An 18,828-nucleotide genomic window follows, 5' to 3' on the forward strand; every position below is an offset into this window, starting at 1 on the left:
GAAATTATTTCATATATGATATATAATTATATATTATATATAAAACTTATATATATAAATATTTTGTATAATATATAAAATTAATTTTTATATTTTTTTTTTTAACCGGTTCGGTTCGGTCTGGTCCAGTCCCAAAAACTACGGAACCGAAACCGGACCGGACCGGTTTTCCGGTTTAAATTTACACCCTTAGCTATGGAGCAGAGCTTTGGGCCAAATTTTCCGAAATTAACAAAGAATAATAATTCATGGCGTTAACAATAGAAAACAATTTAAAATAATTTTTTTTTTATAACTAATTTGCCTCCAAATTTAAAGGATTCTTTTCCGCCATACATGATCGGAGTGGTTCTAGGCCTAGTTTGATAGTTGATACACATGAGGTATTATCAGAATACCAATTCATTATTTTATTATTAATTTTTTATACTTTTCATTATTATTTACTATTATTTAATATTCTATTATTACTTTTTCATTACTTTTTTACTATTATTCACAGGATACTTGAGAATACTTCATTACTCAATCCCAACCTGTCATACCTCTCTCTTTGAATTGTGGATCCGGAAAAGTTAGTAGTAACTAGTAGGTGTTTGACAGTTTGTTTAGATATCTTCTTTTATAAGAGTATGTTTTGATGTTAAAAGTATCTCAAATCATTTGTAAATAGTAGTGAAATAGTTTATGAACAATAATTAAATAATAATACTTGTGAATAGTAATAAACTGTTTATAAATAATAGGGAAGTAGACTTGAGATAGTCTCAAGAGCCTAAAGGAGTCCCTATCAAATTGACTTGAACGAGGAATGGTAGGTGGCGTTGAGAGGATTTATGAACATCTTCTGTTGCAAGTTCAAGAGCCATATTATTTTCAGATCAAAAGCTTTGTTTTTGTTACGAGGGATTCAATGCATTTATTGTGTTAACGAGCCATTGAAAGTAAGGAAGGAAAGTTAGAGAAGACAGGTTGATTCTTCGGATTTAGGTTAGAATGTTTTGCAGTTCTGTTTGGAAGAGAAAAGTGGATGTTGGAGAGGAAGTACTTGCCCATTGTGAATTGGAGAAAAGAGAGAATCGATCCCATCCACCAGTTCGTGCTGCGAGAAAAGTCAAATCGATAAAAGCAACATCTGTATAATTACACCACACATCTCTCGATAGAAAAACTTACCAACCTTACTGCATTGATCCTCTCCTTCGCTTCCATGGACAACGCCTCAAAGCCACACGCGGTTTTTGTCTCTAGCCCCGGCGTTGGCCACCTTGTCTGTAACCTTGAGCTCGGCAATCGCCTTGTCGCCGATCACAATTTCCACGTTACCTTCTTCGTCGTCCTCGAATCTCCAGGCGCCTCACCCGGCGAATCCCAACTCATCCAATCGGCCACCACTCAGAAACTCTTACACGTCGTCGTACTGCCACCCGCGGACGTCTCCGGCCAAGTCGGTCCCAATGCTCCGATCTTCACGAGACTAACCGCGGTTATGCGCGAAATCCGGCCAATTCTCCGGTCCGGTATCTCCCCCTGAAGCCTAGCCCGACTGCTATCATCGTCGATGTTTTCGGGACTCCAGCTCTTGCTGTCGCCGATGAATTTCACATGTTGAAATACGTATTTGTCACCTCAGCGTGGCCTCTAGCGTTGATGCTATACGTGCCGATCCTTGACAAGGAGATAGAAGGAGAATACATCGATCAAAAAGAACCGTTAAGAATCCCGGGTTGCATGGCCGTTCGGCCGGAAGATGTGGCTGACCCGCTGCTGGATCGGACAAAACAAGAATACAACATGTTCGTACAAGTGGGATCGGAGATGCGGAAGAGTGATGGGGTTTTGGTGAACACATGGGAAGATCTAGATGCCACGACGCTTAAGGCCATGAGAGAAGAGGAAGGTTTCGGATCGGTACCTGTTTATGCAGTTGGACCGCTGATCAAACAGGTTGAACCCTCTGCAGTTTCGAAGAAGAGCGACCTTTTGGATTGGTTAGACCAGCAACCAATAGAATCCGTGCTGTATATTTCGTTTGGGAGTCTTGGGGTGCTTTCGGCACAGCAAATCACTGAGCTTGCTTGGGGTTTGGAACAGAGCCAGCAGAGGTTTATTTGGGTGCTACGCCCACCCAGCAAGAGGGATTCGTCCGAAGAAGACGGCAGAGGCAACGACGCCTTGAATTACTTGCCCGATGGGTTCTGGCATCGGATCGGGAATTTGGGAATTGTGGTCACCCAATGGGCTCCACAATCGGACATCCTCAGCCATCGATCTACAGGAGGGTTCTTATCTCACTGTGGGTGGAACTCGTCGCTGGAGAGTATACTGAGCGGCGTGCCAATGATAACGTGGCCTCTCTACGCGGAGCAGAAAATGAATGCAACAAAGCTAGCTGAGGAGGTGGGAGTGGCAGTTCGGCCAAAGATTGCACCGACTAAAGGAGTAGTAGGAAGGGAGGAGATTGAGATGATGGTGAGAAAAGTTATGGAGGACCCGGAAGGGAAGGCTATGAGGGTTAGAGTTAAGGAACTTAAAATCAGCGGGGAAAAGGCCTTGGTTGAGGGTGGTTCTTCTTTCAATGCCATGTCTCACTTGGCAAAGCAATGCTTGATTAATGCCATGTCTCAAAGCCAGATAGTGAAGGGTCCGTAAGCAACTTCTCCCTCAAAAGGAGTTACGATTTCATAGCGGACAAGATCCATCTAGATCTGTCTCGTGAATAATGTATATATAGAAATGTTGTATTTCTCCTTTCTTATTAATGCGAGTATTTATGATGTACCCAGATTTCTTGAGATTTTTGTTTGACACTCTTCAAGTTGCAATAGAATTCAATAAAATATATGACCGATTGACTCTCAAATTTCTATGCGACCCGTATGGATGGTAAGATGAGATGAGATGGATAGTTTTAGATGAATTGAATAAAATATCATTAAGGGCTTGTTTGACTGTCAAATCTCTACGTGGAATATTATACTACCATTTGCAGGTCAAGTTGGACTCCGGTAGCATAATCGATTATAAAAGTGCCAGTGATATGAACAGCATAAATAGAAGGACAAGCTTCTAAATCATAAACACCATGGAGATTGAGCCGAGCATAAGAAATAGTATTGGCCCAAAGATATCAAGGAAAAGTATTGAAATCAATGTGTAAAAGACAAGTTTTACCACCGGTTTATTCTGTCTTGGGTATAGCCTTAAACGCCTACAGGTTCAGTGGCATTCTTCAGCCATGCCTTCTCAGACTCATTTAAGTAGGGGGCGAGAATATCCCTACACTTTGAATGGTAGCTATTTAGCCAATCTATCTCTTCAGGAACTAAAAGGCTCAAGTCAATCAGCTTTCTCTGGTATGGTGCCTGAAAATAAAATGAATCAGCAGAATATTAGATGAAAAAACATAGATAGCCATGCAAACATCTGATCAAACTGTTTCAATTCCATAAAACATCCACCAATTTAAACACTAAATAAAAATTCAGGATTGCATAGAATGGATCGCAATGGTCAAAATCTGTGTCCAGGTGAATGCAGAATAACTAATATTTCAAATTCAAATACCACTAACGTGAGTATATGACTTCTAGAGAAATTATATTTGCACAAAACCGATTGCATATTTGCATTGTATAAGGATTGTATAGAAGAACATCATTCAAGTAGCGTAACTCTTAAGCTTTTCAAGGATGCATTTGATTTGGCATAGACTGCACATTTGTTTCTCGTCTTTCACACACAAATGTAGAAGTAACACCCACGGAAAATCATATTAACATTATTATTATTATTTAGATACTCTGACAACAGCATTCCTTTCAAGTATGAGCTATAGAATAAAAGGTGTGAACAGAATATAAAAAGGAAGGCAAATTACCCTTTTTTTCCACGTCAAAGTATGAGGAACAGCAAAAACTTACCCATGTTATGTGCTCAAAAGACAAGTAAACCTTATCACCAAAGTTGAATTTTGTATCAGCCTCCTTGATTATAAGCACATTCTCCAATCTTATACCAAAGTTCCCATCCTCATAGTAACCAGGTTCTGAAAATTGTAATTCAGATCCATTGTCATAAAAGTTGCAACGGTCTGGTAAAAACTCAGGAAAAGATTGAGTTGGAGCAAACAAATCCAGAACCAGCATATAATTATATGATTCAGAATTTCTGATCCAGTTTAAACTATAACAGCAAGTCAAACGACTCCTTATCTTGTGGAGCATTTTTACCAACCCACCAGTGTGGACTACAGTCCCAAAAGTCTTTGCACGAAAAAAATGCCTGGGCAAAATACTAGTTGATAACTCAAAGAACAAGCATGCATGCACAGCAGTGCAGGCTGAGCAGCAAGAAACAAAACACAATAACCCAAAATAAGAGATCAATTGAAAAACAAATTTGAGATTCCCGAGTATTTTACCACCGGCTGCCGAAAAGGATCATAGTATGCTGTGGTATTAGAATTTCTAAGCGTGAACACCTATGTCTGCCATTCTGCTTGGATTTCCCAGATCGAATCAACCAAATCAAATGGGTGGTCCATGTGGCTATCCCAAGAATGGTATATACTGATTTGTTGTTTTAGAACAGAACAATAATCAATGGCAAGAATACTAACCATCTGTTACAGTCATGGATGCTTGTAGTGGCACATTTCGAGCCTGTGGTCTGAAACTAATTAAATGGGGTCCTGCACATTGAAGGGAAAAAAAAGCAGGTGATTAACTAGAATAAAACGGGGTAGAGCATAGTCAAAAGCAAAAAGTTTTCATTCATCATTACCTTCGTGAACGTTTAGGTAAGACCCAATTCCATGACCAGTACCATGTCGGTAATCAAGACCATCCTTCCACAGAGGAACTCGAGCAAGAATGTCTAGGGCCTGACCTGAAAAGGCAAGCAGATGCAAACGTTTCTATTTCATCTTCAAATTGACCAGATTTACAGACAGACTTCTAAAAGTTGCTCATTTGAATGTGAAAAAGTTACACACAAAAGGAAAAAATGAAACTTGTTATACCATTAGTTCCATTAGGAAATCGAGCATTTCCAAGAGCAATATGACCCTTGAGGACCTACACAAAATGAATCAAATTAAGAAACTTTTTACAAATCAAACTTATGGTTCACCAAAAAGAATACATATATATATATATATATATTCATACATATAAATAAATGTACATGCACGCACATATATCTGTAGAGAGAGAGAGAGAGAGAGATTTAAAAGAAGAAAACAAGGTACAAAGAGAATTTTAGAGTCTGATACGTAACAGATAGTAAGAAAGTTGAATTCATTCAATAAACTCAACGAAAATGGAGAATCAAATAGCTATTTGAAAAAGAAAAGAAATTTTCTCTAAGCGCAAACAAGTGACACAACCTTAACTAATCAGTTCAGAGAAATGGGAATTAATTATTATGGCTCCAATTCAAACAACTGTACTTTTTTTATTGGTAAAACAACCATACTTCCCAGGAAAATAGTTGTCAAAACTCACCGAGACATTATAAATTATATGCTATATGTTACGTATTTAAAACACAAAAGTCCGAATAGTGATGAAACATGCATTGGATGGTGTTATTATATAAATCAAAAGTTGAAAAAATTACTGAACATGCTGGATCCTCATGGAGTGCATCTTTTTATTTTAACTTGGAGCTGCTTTCTTATTGGGGTTCTTTCATTCACGTTAGTTTTCTGGAGCAGGGTCCTCTTGTTCTTACTATTTTTTTTGTCCCCAATGAAAAATAATGGATTTTCATATTTAAACTATGCTTTTAGTTTTTTTAAAGTGAGAACTTCTTACTTGAACCAAGGTTTTTTTCCTTAATTTGGATTTATTTACCGTCATGTTTATTTTCTTCTTTCGGTTATCAATTAATTATAGAAAAATAAAAACTAATAAAATTAAATCCTTAAATCTTTTCCCACTAACATAAAAGTTGGACTCTTTAATTTTTTTACCACTAACATATTTGTTTTCTTAGGCCTGGTTTGGATAGCAGGAGCCCCTCATCTCATCTCATCTTATCTCAATATCCAATTACCACAAACACAAACACTTTTCAATTTCAAATCTTCAACATTTTCATCTAATCATCATTACCTAATCATTACAACTTTTCCAAACTTCCAAACAAAACACACAAAAAAAATCAACTTTTTTCAAATCCCAAAACAAAAGTAATATTAAAAAATTATATTCTAATAATTTTTTTACTTTATAATATTTTTATTCAACTTTTTCGCTCTCATTTCCCAAAACTCCATAAAACATTTCAACTCAAACCATTTCACTACTATTCACAAACCATTTTACTACTATTCACATATCATCTCATCTCATCTCACTATCCAACCAGGCTTTAATATCCTGTTTGCTTAGTTTTCAATGATGTAAAAACAAGTTCTTATGGATGGTTAAATTCTTAATCCTAGAATGGAAAAAGAATTTATTATAGAAAATTTATAGTAGGTTCCGCTGACGTAGACAATAAAACAATTCGAGTGATTGACTACTTAAGATTGTACAGCTACTATGGGTTGTCAGGCCAGTGTTTTGGTGCAAAATGTCGGTAATGGGCACATCTGCAGCAGCATTGATTATCAATGGTACTCAGGGAGGGTAGTCATATTTCAAACAAAAATGATAATCATAAAAGTAAGGACAAACCAAACTACCAAATGAAGTGGAAGACTTACTGCAGTATAGCATGATTTCTCGTGTTCTGAAGGTTTTCCAAAATGAACCGTTCGTGTTATATCAGTTGTTCCATCTAGATACTTCAAGCACACCATCAACATTGTCAATAAATAAACAGAAGCATCAAGATATTTCAGTAAACTAAAATATAAAAGAGGACATTTATTGAAAACATAACTTAAGGCAATGTTTCAAGCTAATTATGATAATTTCATTTTTAGAAGTAAATTGTTGGGGACATTTGACAAACCTGTGCTCCTGAATCGAAAAGATATATTCTGTCTGGATCAAATTGGGCACATGTTTCTGCCTGTGGTGCATAATGGATGATTGCTGCATTTGGACCAACTGATGAAATGGTAGGAAAGCTCAAGCCTCTGAAATACTGTAATCACAACACAAAAAGAATCCAATAATGTAAATCAGCACAGGCACTGAGACAATATAAACTGCTTTACACAGTTCATATTCCAGCAACCAATTCGGGGCCTTCCTTTTTAACTTCAATCCTTGTATTTGTTTGGGATTCTTTACCTCGTTAGCTTTAAATTCACAAAGAAAATTTCACACCTAAATCATGCTTTCAAATAAAATGAAGTGAGAAAAAAATCAGAGATATCTCAACTTGATTCATTGGAACCAAATCTTACCATTAAAAAAAAAAAATCAGCCCAAAGAAGAAAATAACATGAAGCATTTCTTCAAGTGAACATTCAAATTCACATAGAACAGGTTTTGCTGCTTCAAAAAGGGTAGGTATGCTGAAAGTTTTAATTTCATGTGATGTCTTAACTCACACTTTAGCTATCTAATTAGTCATATATAAAAGTCTCATGTGGAGAGGACATTACCTCTTTTGAAGCTCGGAATCCCTCCAGTTTATCACTTGCAGTCACCTCTGTCAGCTTCATGGTTTCCCTACCACAGTCAATTGCAACAACGTGCAGAAATATGGATCAGCATTAACTCCTTTCACTGAGAATATGTTCAGACCATGTTGAACTGCAGCCCAAAAATGAACCAATACAGCATAACAAATAATCTTAAACTGAGAACAGTCTGTTCTGAAAAAATTGGTCAATGAGTAAAGCACAAGTTCCACCCATTATATCATGTCAACTGTCAAGTGCACCATGATTTTTTTTTTTTGGGGGGGGGGGGGGGGGGATACATTTTATGTAATATTAATTAATTTGCACCCTTCAACTGCCATGCGTTTTGCAATTTGCAATTCAAATTACCAAAATTGATACATTCCACCCTCAAACTACCGAAAGTCTCAATTTGTACCCTCCGTTTGGAGATATCATCTGACGTAATATTAGTTAATTATCTAGAATTAATTTATGACTATTCAAATGGAAGTGCAGTACGTGCATTAAAGTTAATGCTTCCCATGCATTATTGTCACAATACTCACTGTTACAAGGTGAAGGTTTGGTTCATGTAACTGTATCAACAATTTATTCGTGTTAAACATAAATTCATATCCAGTATCAACATGATGTCATCTGTCACAGAGATAATAGCCATCAAATAAACTCAAAATCAGCCTGATTCGGCTGATTAAATCCATGACAAAAGCTACCAAAATCAATCAGAATAATAAACTCACGAATGCTTTTTCTGGTTCACTCTTACTCCCTCCAAAAAGTAACCAGAAGCACCATAAATCTCCTGCATCTGCAATAAATAATATTAGACATCAATGTCAGGCCTTGAGTTTTGCCTCATATGCTAGCAAATATAAACTAACTACATGGAAACCTAAAAGCTACAATATCTAAGAGAGAGAAAGAGGGCCTTAGACAACCAGAGAGTGTATGCTTGTACCATCCAGAGAATATACTAATTTCTGGGCTCAGAAGTTTCACTACATACCTGAATATCTAACCAGGCAAGATATTGCACAACAGCTGCACCATCCCGAATGTGTGCCTTTTTTAATCCTTCCAACTCAACCGGGTTCTAAAAATTATAACAATCAGTCAATAAGTAAGATACAAATAGATTGTAGTGCTTAAAAACTCAACAAACATGATCAAATAAAATAATTTGATTTGCTTTGATATTCTCATGATGCTCATGATCTTTTATGCTTGAAACAAGCCAAGAATAGCGGAGAATCAAAAGAGGAACAAGTAACTTTTTTCTTTATCAGAAAACAAATTTTATTTATATAAAAGAGGTATAATAAGTAACTGTGTGTGGGATGGGCCATATATAATCTTCATTGGATAGGAAGTGCATACATTACCTTAATAGCTTTTGCAAGAGCCAAAGGTGATGGCAGCAGAAGAACCTTATCTGCATCCAGTTTTGAATACAAAGCATAGCAGCATGAACTGGGGTCAATCCATATGAGGTCAAAACTATTTTCTTCAATTCCCTCTGTGCCATTTCCTATCACGTCAGACTCACTGGGATTATTTTTTGTGTCACTCTTGACTTCTGCTTGAGTTCCTTTAACAGTATATGAGGGGTTGAGTTGATTAGATGCAAGCAAGGCCACATCTGAGCTCACTGCACTGTACTCCCGAACTTCAATTCCATTCTCCTCCATATAAGACTTTACCTGCATACAACATTTGTCAGAAAAGTGTACCAGTTTAATTAGATCAACACTTCATGGTCCAATTTGGCTATAAGAATAAAAGTTTGAGCATGAAGGACAACACAATTTCAACAGCTATATCAGATACAGGATTGATTAAATGTATCACTAATTACAGAAAAATAACTTTTCTTGATAAGTAACTACAGGAAAATAATTAACTACCGTTCTCATAAGCTTGCTTTTTTAAATTTATTAATCTTTTCAAAGAAAGTGCAGGAAGATTGTAAAAATTCAATTCTATAATCTCACCTCAGAAGACACCTTTCTCCCATCCACATAAAAGAAAGCTGAGTTGGATGTTACTATAGCAAATGCATGAACAACTGGGCAATAGGATACATCACTCCCACGAATGTTATATAACCAAGCAACCTGAACAATAGCAAATATACTGAAGTTTTGCATGAAAGAATCAAGGATAAAGTATCTGAACGGCCATTAGAGGCCCAAATCTCAAGAAATTCTCAACCACGAAATTTTTTTTTTATAAGTAAAGCAATCTTATTAAAGTGTGAAGGGGTGCCCCTAAGTCCTGTAAGAGCAGAAAGGATATAAGTTTTGGAAAATACAAACTCACCTCATCAAGTGTCGTAATGATCATGCCACGAGCTTTCTGCTTTATGAGATTTTCTCTCAAATCATTCAACTTGTCTATGGCAGAACGACCAGCAAATTCCAATGGATGTATATTAACAGGATTAATTTCCAGTGGTGGCTGATTTTTCCAAACTTCATCCACCAAATTTTTAGAAGTTTGAACCAGCTTCTGCTGTTTTTTTGGCAAAAGCATGCTCCCATCTTTGTGCAGTGTCCACTGACACACACCAAGGATCAACACCAATGGCAGCTTCCTTTGGCAGATTCTAATAAAAACAAAACCACAAATTCCACTTGATATAGCAAGAAAATGCAATTTAATATACGCTAAAAATGCATATTTATGTCAACAACTAAATTAATAGAGGACAGTTCCTTTTTTTTTTTTATAAGAGATAAACTTTATTGATGTGAATGAAATAGGCATGTACCATGTACATAGGAAGTATACAATAGAACTCCTAAATACATTCTAAGAGCGATGAACTAAGGATAAAAATTCATGAATATCATCCCCATTTAATACAATAGCTGAAAACCAAAGCAATAAAGTATGTAGAAAAAATTTCTTTAGCTCCACCATTGTTCGTTCCTTGTCTTCATAACAGCGCGCATTCCCTTCCGTCCAAATACACCACATGATACACAACGGAATCATTCTCCAAACTGCTGCCACTTGAGGATTGCCCTGCAATTTTCTCCAACAAGCCATCAAATCCACCACCCTCATAGGCATTACCCAAGCCACACCAACCTTTCTAAAAATCTCATCCCACAACCCCCTCGCTACGTCACAATATAGTAAAAGATGATCTATCGATTCTCCATTCTTTTTACACATGTAACACCAATCCAACATTACACATCCTCTCTTTCTCAAGTTGTCCGTGGTCAAGATCTTCCCAAGGGCGGCATTCCAAACAAAGAAAGCAACTCTAGAGGGTACACGAGACCTCCAAATATTCTTCCAAGGAAAAGGGGTGTGATCATGTGCAATCAAGAGTTTATAATACGCCTTTACTGTGCATTTCTTGTGATCCTAAAACCTCCATTTCAAACTGTCATGTTGTGCCATAGTAGTCCCCAAGGAGTGTAGCAAGCTGAAAAAGTCTGAAACTATAGATAATTCCCAATCATGAATATCCCTATTAAACATAATATTCCACTGATGTGAACCATGAGTAGATAACCGCACATCCGCCATTGAAGCCTCCTTATTAACTGCAATACGATATAAAGCCGGAAACACCCTTTCCAATGCCTGATCTCCACACCACACGTCCCGCCAAAAACTGATACGGTTGCCCTCCCCTGCGACAAAGCGAATATGATTTATGAATCTTGTCCACCCCTTCCTTATAAACTTCCATAGCCCCACTCCATGCCCCCCTCACTTCTTTGGAACACCAACCACCCCAAGCAACACCATATCTAGCATCTATAGTTTCTTTCCACAGAGATCCCCCTTCCAAATGATATCTCCAAAGCCATTTCCCCAATAATGCTCTATTAAAAGTTCTCAAATTACATACACCCAACCCCCCATTCACAACTGGGGCATATACTATCTTCCAATTAATCAAATGAAATTTATTCTCCTCCCCTATGCCTCCCCATAAAAAAGCCTTGAAAAGTTTCTCAATCATATTCGCCACCCCTGCAGGCATAGAAAAAAGAGATAAAAAATAAGTGGGAAGGTTAGTGAGGGTGCTCTTGATAAGAGTGAGACGACCCCCTTTCGATAAATACACCATTTTCCATCCAGCCAACTTTTTCTCTATCTTCTCTACCACCTCATTCCATATTGCTCTACTCTTGAAAGTTGCGCCTAACGGAAGGCCCAAATATTTCATTGGGAAAGAGGACACACTACAATCCAGAAGACTTGCTAGACTGCGTATATTAGGAACCACACACACAGGAACCATCTCAGATTTGCCAAGGTTGACCTTAAGCCCTGACACTGCTTCAAAGCAAAGTAATAATGCACGTAAAGTTTGGACCTGACTCCTATCCGCTTCACAGAAAATCAGAGTGTCATCTGCGAATAGGAGATGAGAAATGATACAAGGGCTGCCAGAGCCATTTCCAACCTGAAAACCAGATAAAAAACCCCCATCAACAGTAGCCTGCACCATCCTACTCAACGCCTCCATAACTATAACAAAAAGAAGAGGAGATAACAGATCACCCTGCCGCAAACCCCTCGAACTATCAAAAAAACCAGCAAGAGTGCCGTTAACTAGCACGGAAAACCGAGCCGATGAAATACAATGACGCATCCAAGAAATCCACCTATCTCCAAAACCACACCTCTTGAGCAAATACAAAAGGAATTCCCAGTTCACATGATCATAGGCCTTCTCCATGTGCAAAGAATACCTGGACTTCCCACCCGCAATCTAGCACCTAGGCTCTCATTTGCAATGAGCACCGAATCAAGTCTATGTCTCCCTCGAATAAAAGCATTCTGAGGCTTGGAAATAATATTTTCCAACACTGGACTAAGCCGGTTAGCAAGAACCTTTGAAATAATCTTATAGACACTACTAACCAAACTTATTGGACGAAAATCCTCAATACACGAAGCCCCATGTTTCTTGGGAATGAGCGCAATAAAAGTCGCGTTAAGTGATTTCTCAAACTTTTTAAAAGCGTGAAATTCACTGAACACCCGCATGACATCACCTTTCACCACATCCCAATAAGTTTGGAAGAAACCCATTGAGAAATCATCTGGACCCAGCGCTTTGTCCTTAGCCATACTAGAGATGACCTTGAAAATCTCATCTTCATCAAAAGGTCTCTCCAACACACTCACAAGTTGCGGATCAATTGCCTCAAACGATAAATCATCAAGTTTCGGCCTCCAAGATACCGATTCGGTAAGAAGTGTCTCATAATATTGTGCAATATGACTTTCTAGTTCAGCGGGAGAGGATAGCACCTGAGTACCTGAATGAAGCGACTCAATCGCATTGTTACGTCGATGAGAATTAGCCACTTTGTGAAAAAACTTTGTACACCTATCACCTTCTTTCAACCAAAGGGCTCTGGATTTTTGACGCCATGATGTCTCCTCTGCCAACAAAACCCTTTCCAACTCTGTCACAACCGTGGCTTTCCTCAATAACTCCTCCTTAGAGGCCCCTCCCAATGATTCCTTACCCTCTAGCTCCTGCAATTCCTCCAACAAAGTGGACTTTTGATTGTCAGTGTGACCAAATACTTCCAAGTTCCACTTCTTCAGATCTTGTTTTAGAGCCTTCAACTTACCTGCAAGAATGAAACTCGGAGTGCCACTAAACTAGTACGATGCCCACCAAGTACTCACCAACTCTACAAACCCGTTCACTTTAAGCCACATATTCTCAACTTGAAATACCGGCGACTCCCATGAATGCCCCCACAATCTAAGAGAATGGGAAAATGGTCTGAACTGACTCGAGCTAACCTTTTTTGACTTACTTCTGGATAGTGGGCTTCTCGGCTTCTCATAACGGCGAGACAAGGAATCTATCCAATTTCGACCAAGCACGACCGTTAGACCATGTGTACTCACCACCCACCAAGGGAAGGTCCATGAGGTTCAAATCAAATATGAACTCAGAGAATTCCGTCATGGCTAGAGTGTGCCGATGATGCCCCGATCGTTCACTAGAAAAACGAGTAATGTTAAAATCACCCCCATACACCATGGCACATCCCATAAAGAGTATATTCCCGCCAACTCCTCCCACAACCTTCGCCTATCTCTATCCATATTGGGACCATAGGACCCTGCAAAAGCCAAATCCCACCCATCGCTCACATTTTTTAATAACACCGAAACCAAAAACTCCCCAACACACTCCTCAATCGCCTCAACCACTCTTTTATCCCACATTAATAACACACCACCTGATGCTCCCTGAGAGGCCAAATTGGACCAACCCACATACGAGCATCCCCATATACTACGCACCAATCTTCTATCAATAAAACCCAACTTTGTTTCTTGCAAACATATCACATCACCCTTCCACAATCTCAATAAAGCTTTGATACGAAGACATTTATTGCTATCATTGAGACCCCGTACATTCCATGATACAATCTTAGGCTTCATTAAAACTTAACTTCCCCCTCCCTTTCAGTCTAACCCTTCCGCTACTCCCATCCTTAACATCATAATTGATGGAGCATGTTAAACGTTTAAGTTCCTTGACTTGTTTTGTAACTGATTTCGATCGACTAGCTTCAATAGCCACAAGAAGGGCCATAAATTGCTCCTCATAACCTCCAAAAGAGACCCGAAAGATATTTTGTAACTCCGCTACCTTTTTAAAAATCCAATTAGACGAGCAACTCCCATATTCAGAACTGGGAGGGAGTGTACATAGAGGAGTAAGAGCCCCCTCCTCACCAACACTGTTATTGGGAATCAAAATCAGTTCTGAGCCACCCAAGCTAATTGGTTCACCACTTGAGGCCATATTTTTAAGAGGAATGTCATCCCCAGAAATTATCCCACCAAAAACACTCAACTCCATTGGTGTGGATCCAAACGGATATTCATACTGCACCTGCACAGCCTCACCCGAAGATGAAATCCCATTTTCCAGCGCTACTGACTACACCTGCACAGCCTCAGAACCTTCGACCACCACACACGGCTCAGAAAGCCCATTCACCACCATCATCCCTAGTGACGAGGACGCAGAATCGTTTCTAAACTCTCCAACACTAACGGCTCCACCGAAATCTCCCCCTCCTCTAAATCCTCCCGTCGGAACACCTTTACCGGCTCACCAGAGTGGTCGACGGAGGTCGTCAGCAATTTCTCTGCCGGAAGGGTTGCAGGTAAGATGCTTATCGGCGCCACAACCTGGTCTGAAAATGACCCGGAAGCTTGCCCCGACACATCGGTTGCCACTGCCCTCCAGACTTTCTTTGGGCCTGAGGCTTGACCCGTACCATGGCCCAACACAAGACCCGTAGAACCAGACCCATCCTTACGGCCCACGAAATCCTTCAGCTCAGCCTTGCCCTTAACGCATCGTTTTAAGTAACAAATTTCGTCTAACATGATGCCCACCTTCTCCTCTAAGCCAACTAACACCTTCCATATACTTTCCTCATTTAACCCCAACAGTCTGTTGTCTTCTCCACCATACCTCTACACGTCCTCGACACTGTGTGCGCCTGGCACCACGTCTCTCACAGCACTAGGCGGTACCTTCTTCAGCACCTCACTGTACGATCTTGCAACTCCTGCCCACGACGATGGAGCACCTCCCTCTCCTCTGTTCTTCTTTACAAAAACTGTCTGGGTCGAAATAGAAGATGCAGAAAGCTCCATTAAAGTATCTCCAAAGTTCCTCCATCCTTCCCCCTTCCTCCCTTCCGGAATCACAAGCAAACCTCTCCTCTTATCGCGACCAAATTCTGAGAGGGAGATGAAACTGCCATGGAGATTACATCCCTTTCTCACTATTAACACAGTGTCTCCTTTTCTACGAGTTCTCAAAAACTCATGAGAGTCCAGTGTTATTGCGCCTTCCTTCACCATAGAATCCAGCCAGCCCAGTGTTTCAACATCTACTGAAATATATTTCACTACACGGCGACTACTTTCTATAATCCTCCACCACCTTGCGTTCTCCTTTCTGAACTCAAAAAACTTCTGGTCAATGAACACCTCATTACACAACCCCATCTAAACCAGCCCACAAACAATACAACCCTAATGATTTAGTGATACGCTAATCCCCTCAAGAAGGAAAAGCCATTAACAAATCACTACCAACAGTAAGGAAAAAGCCACAACGAAAACTGAAACTGTATGGAGAGAACTGAAACTCTAACACAAGACCTTTCCCCAAGTTATCTAACGTGGAGGACAGTTCCTTCTATGCAGCCAATTATTAAATGACATCTCACCATAAATAACCTAAGGAAACTTCGATTATCATTATAGATTGGTGCTATATGAACGAAAGGGAAAGGAAACTGTAGGCCATCTGCTACTTTATTGTGATGTTGCTAGCGCTCTGCTTTATGATTTCTTTAGCAGAGTCAGTTTAGCATGGGTTATGCCTACAAAGGTAGTGGATCTCCTGACTACCTGGAGAGGATTAAGTGGCGACACTCAAATTGAAGTTGTGTGGAAGATGGTCCACATTTGTCTACTGTGGGTATCTAGAGGGAAAGGAACCATGGAAAGTTTAAAGATCACAAGTGGTCACTGGATGAACTTAGAACTTTTCTTCTAAAACTTTGTTCCTTTGAGCCACAGCCATAGATTTTAATGGACTAAAGTCTCCATGACTTCCTTGTACCAGTTTTTAATAGTTTTTAATTGCAACTAGGTGTTTTTCCAATATACGACCTATGTACTTGGGCTACATCTATTGATATTATAAAAAAACTTCATATTTACTATCAAAATAATTAGTAGATGGAATAATTTTATAGAATTTTGTGAAATTAAGTGATCACCAGATAGAGACTTCAGAATGAGGTTGGAGTCGGTGAGTCCAACCTTATGAAAATAGGCATTTGAATAGGATTTCTAAATCAAATCAGAATCACATGCTTCGATTGAAGTTAGATTGATATATAAGAATTACAGAACAAGATTCATGAATCCAATTTAAAAAGGACTATAGAAAGAAAATAAAATCTATGATAGTAACAATGATCACGAGATTCAACTTTTAGACTGAGAAAGATGACAAAAAGAAAAGTCAAATAAAGAATCGGAACAAATATTAACAGCCTGAATTAGCAGTTTAGGCAGAAAGACCAGCAGAGGATCCACTCAAAGAATGGGATCATACAATTTTCAGAAAAAAAATTAAAGTGCTCCTCAGAAATTTACATTTTTATCTATTTGAACGGGGACGATTATCAGAAGCTTAACCTCCAAGAATAATTCATATATAATTTTGAAAAGATAGTAACTCACATCTGCCAACCAGACATCTACAGCTGGATCCTCTCCAATACGCATTAGCTTCCATTGATCACTAAGTTCTTTTGTTGCCTGCAAAAAGTAACGCCCATCTGTCCACAGCAGTGCTTCTTTCATCGTTATAAGTGCCAAACCTGAATGAAATCGATAAAGTTAGTGAAATTGATGCAAAAGGCATCTACCTATATTAATTAGAACGTCATTCACAAGGAGTTTAATGCTATGATAAAATAAAAATAAAAACCCCAACCAGCACATCTTAAGATATGTATGAAAAAAAATCATGCCTTTTCTATGAACGAGCTTGTCTTAAGAGAGTATGGTGGTGGTGCATACGGATTGCACATGCATACATACATTTATATATATATATATATATATATATGTATATATATAACCCAACTTATAGTGGTAATTGTTTCTTAAACTTAAAACTGACCGGCACTTCCAGTGAAGCCAGAAACAAATTCACGCCTCTTGTCTCGATCAGACACATACTCGCTCTGCAGCAACAAACAAATTATGCATTGAAAACAAATAAAGTAAAATCACTACAGTGAAATACCGTACTGCTAATTGTGTGCAACAAAAAAAAAAAGTCAAATTCAGTAGAGATATTAAGAGGAAAAAGAAACTGCCAGAAACAGATTTACAAAAATAGTATCATAAATGATGTAAGATCAAACTTCTGAACTGCTAAAGGCGCTATTGACACAGCCAAGAACAGTGACATTGTCTACAACTGAGACTGCATTAAAAAGGAAAAGACTAGAGCTGTATGTGGCAGCATGGAATTGGATTTGGATGAAATTGGAAGCTTCAATTTACGATTCTTATTATAAATGTATTTATCCCATGAAAATCTCAAAAAAAAATTTTATTGGCACCGAGTGTCGGACAACAAAGTCCCGACTAATCCCCATGAAAATTCCAAGTTTAAAGGCGAATTCCGTTGCGCCAGGCGATTTTGCACCGTTGTTATATCCACAGTGTATAAATAATATATCATACGTAACTATCGAAGAGATTTCGCAGGAAGGTTATAGCACAATATTCATGACTAACGAGAATGTGTTTTCTACAGCCAATTATTGAATAAGATTTACTCTCCAAATCATCGGAAAGTCGTGAATAAAGAATTATATACAAAAAAAGGAAAGAAAATAATTATGGAATCACTAAAGATTATACGGAAATGAGATGTCAGTAAAGAGAGAAACAAAAGAGAAAAAGGAGGCAAAACCTGGTGATAATCTTCGGAAGGTACAACCAAGGCAGCGAGAGGCGGAGAGTTTGAAGCCATTAGAGACCTCAAAGCACCCAGAGTGTCTTCCATCTCTCTGTTTCTCTCTCGCACTTTTCCCGATCTCCCTTCTCTTCGCGATCTTGACGAGCTTTTTCGTTCTCGTATAGAAAGTTTTTGAGCGAGTTCAGGAAGACCTGTATATATGACAGTAAGGTCTCGTTTGTTTTTACAGGTGAGACGAGATGATACGAGATTAAAATTAAAAAGTTAAATAAAATATTTTAGAATATTTTTTTTTAATATTATTTTTATTTTAAAATTTGAAAAAATTGAATTGTTTATTTTATTTTATGTAGAAATTTAAAAAAATTATAATGATGAAGTGAGATGAGATGAGATGTTTCTCGAAAACAAACAAGGCCTAAATTGCCTCATATATGCGAGAGTGAATATTGCAATTACAGGGAGTAAATTGTCATTTTCGCCTTAATACTATGCATAACTGACGCGAAATCTTTGTTTTTTGTGGCTATTTTTTACTTCACTCAATACTAGACGTTAATAGGATGAGATTTCTGAACTTACAGCTTCTTGTATAAATATATCATTTATTTTAATGAAAAAATTAAGAAAAAATTAATATTTTATATCATTCAATAAACAAATTTACAAATAAATATTTTTATATCATCATTGT

General features: G+C 38.3%; 2 protein-coding genes across 2 annotated transcripts; one reads left to right on the forward strand and one right to left on the reverse strand.

Annotated features, from left to right (window-relative positions):
- The first annotated feature begins 778 nt into the window (after positions 1-778).
- On the forward strand, positions 779-2,795 carry LOC121267016 (anthocyanidin 3-O-glucosyltransferase 5). Its single transcript, XM_041170902.1, is given in 3 exon segments — positions 779-1,047; positions 1,106-1,526; positions 1,529-2,795. Coding segments are annotated over 2 exon segments (1,440 nt in total). The 5' UTR covers positions 779-1,047; positions 1,106-1,210; the 3' UTR covers positions 2,653-2,795.
- Positions 2,796-2,998: 203 nt separating this feature from the next.
- LOC121252837 (aminopeptidase P1) lies at positions 2,999-18,316 on the reverse strand. The gene is given in 17 exon segments (XM_041152669.1): positions 2,999-3,365; positions 3,924-4,048; positions 4,622-4,693; positions 4,786-4,890; positions 5,024-5,078; positions 6,716-6,796; positions 6,967-7,101; positions 7,568-7,634; positions 8,332-8,399; positions 8,598-8,684; positions 8,974-9,291; positions 9,583-9,705; positions 9,911-10,111; positions 10,113-10,196; positions 16,880-17,019; positions 17,325-17,388; positions 18,129-18,316. Coding segments are annotated over 17 exon segments (1,980 nt in total). The 5' UTR covers positions 18,222-18,316; the 3' UTR covers positions 2,999-3,203.
- Positions 18,317-18,828: the final 512 nt, after the last annotated feature.

This window comes from Juglans microcarpa x Juglans regia, chromosome 1D (assembly GCF_004785595.1).
Source record: "Juglans microcarpa x Juglans regia isolate MS1-56 chromosome 1D, Jm3101_v1.0, whole genome shotgun sequence".
NCBI lineage: Eukaryota > Viridiplantae > Streptophyta > Magnoliopsida > Fagales > Juglandaceae > Juglans > Juglans microcarpa x Juglans regia.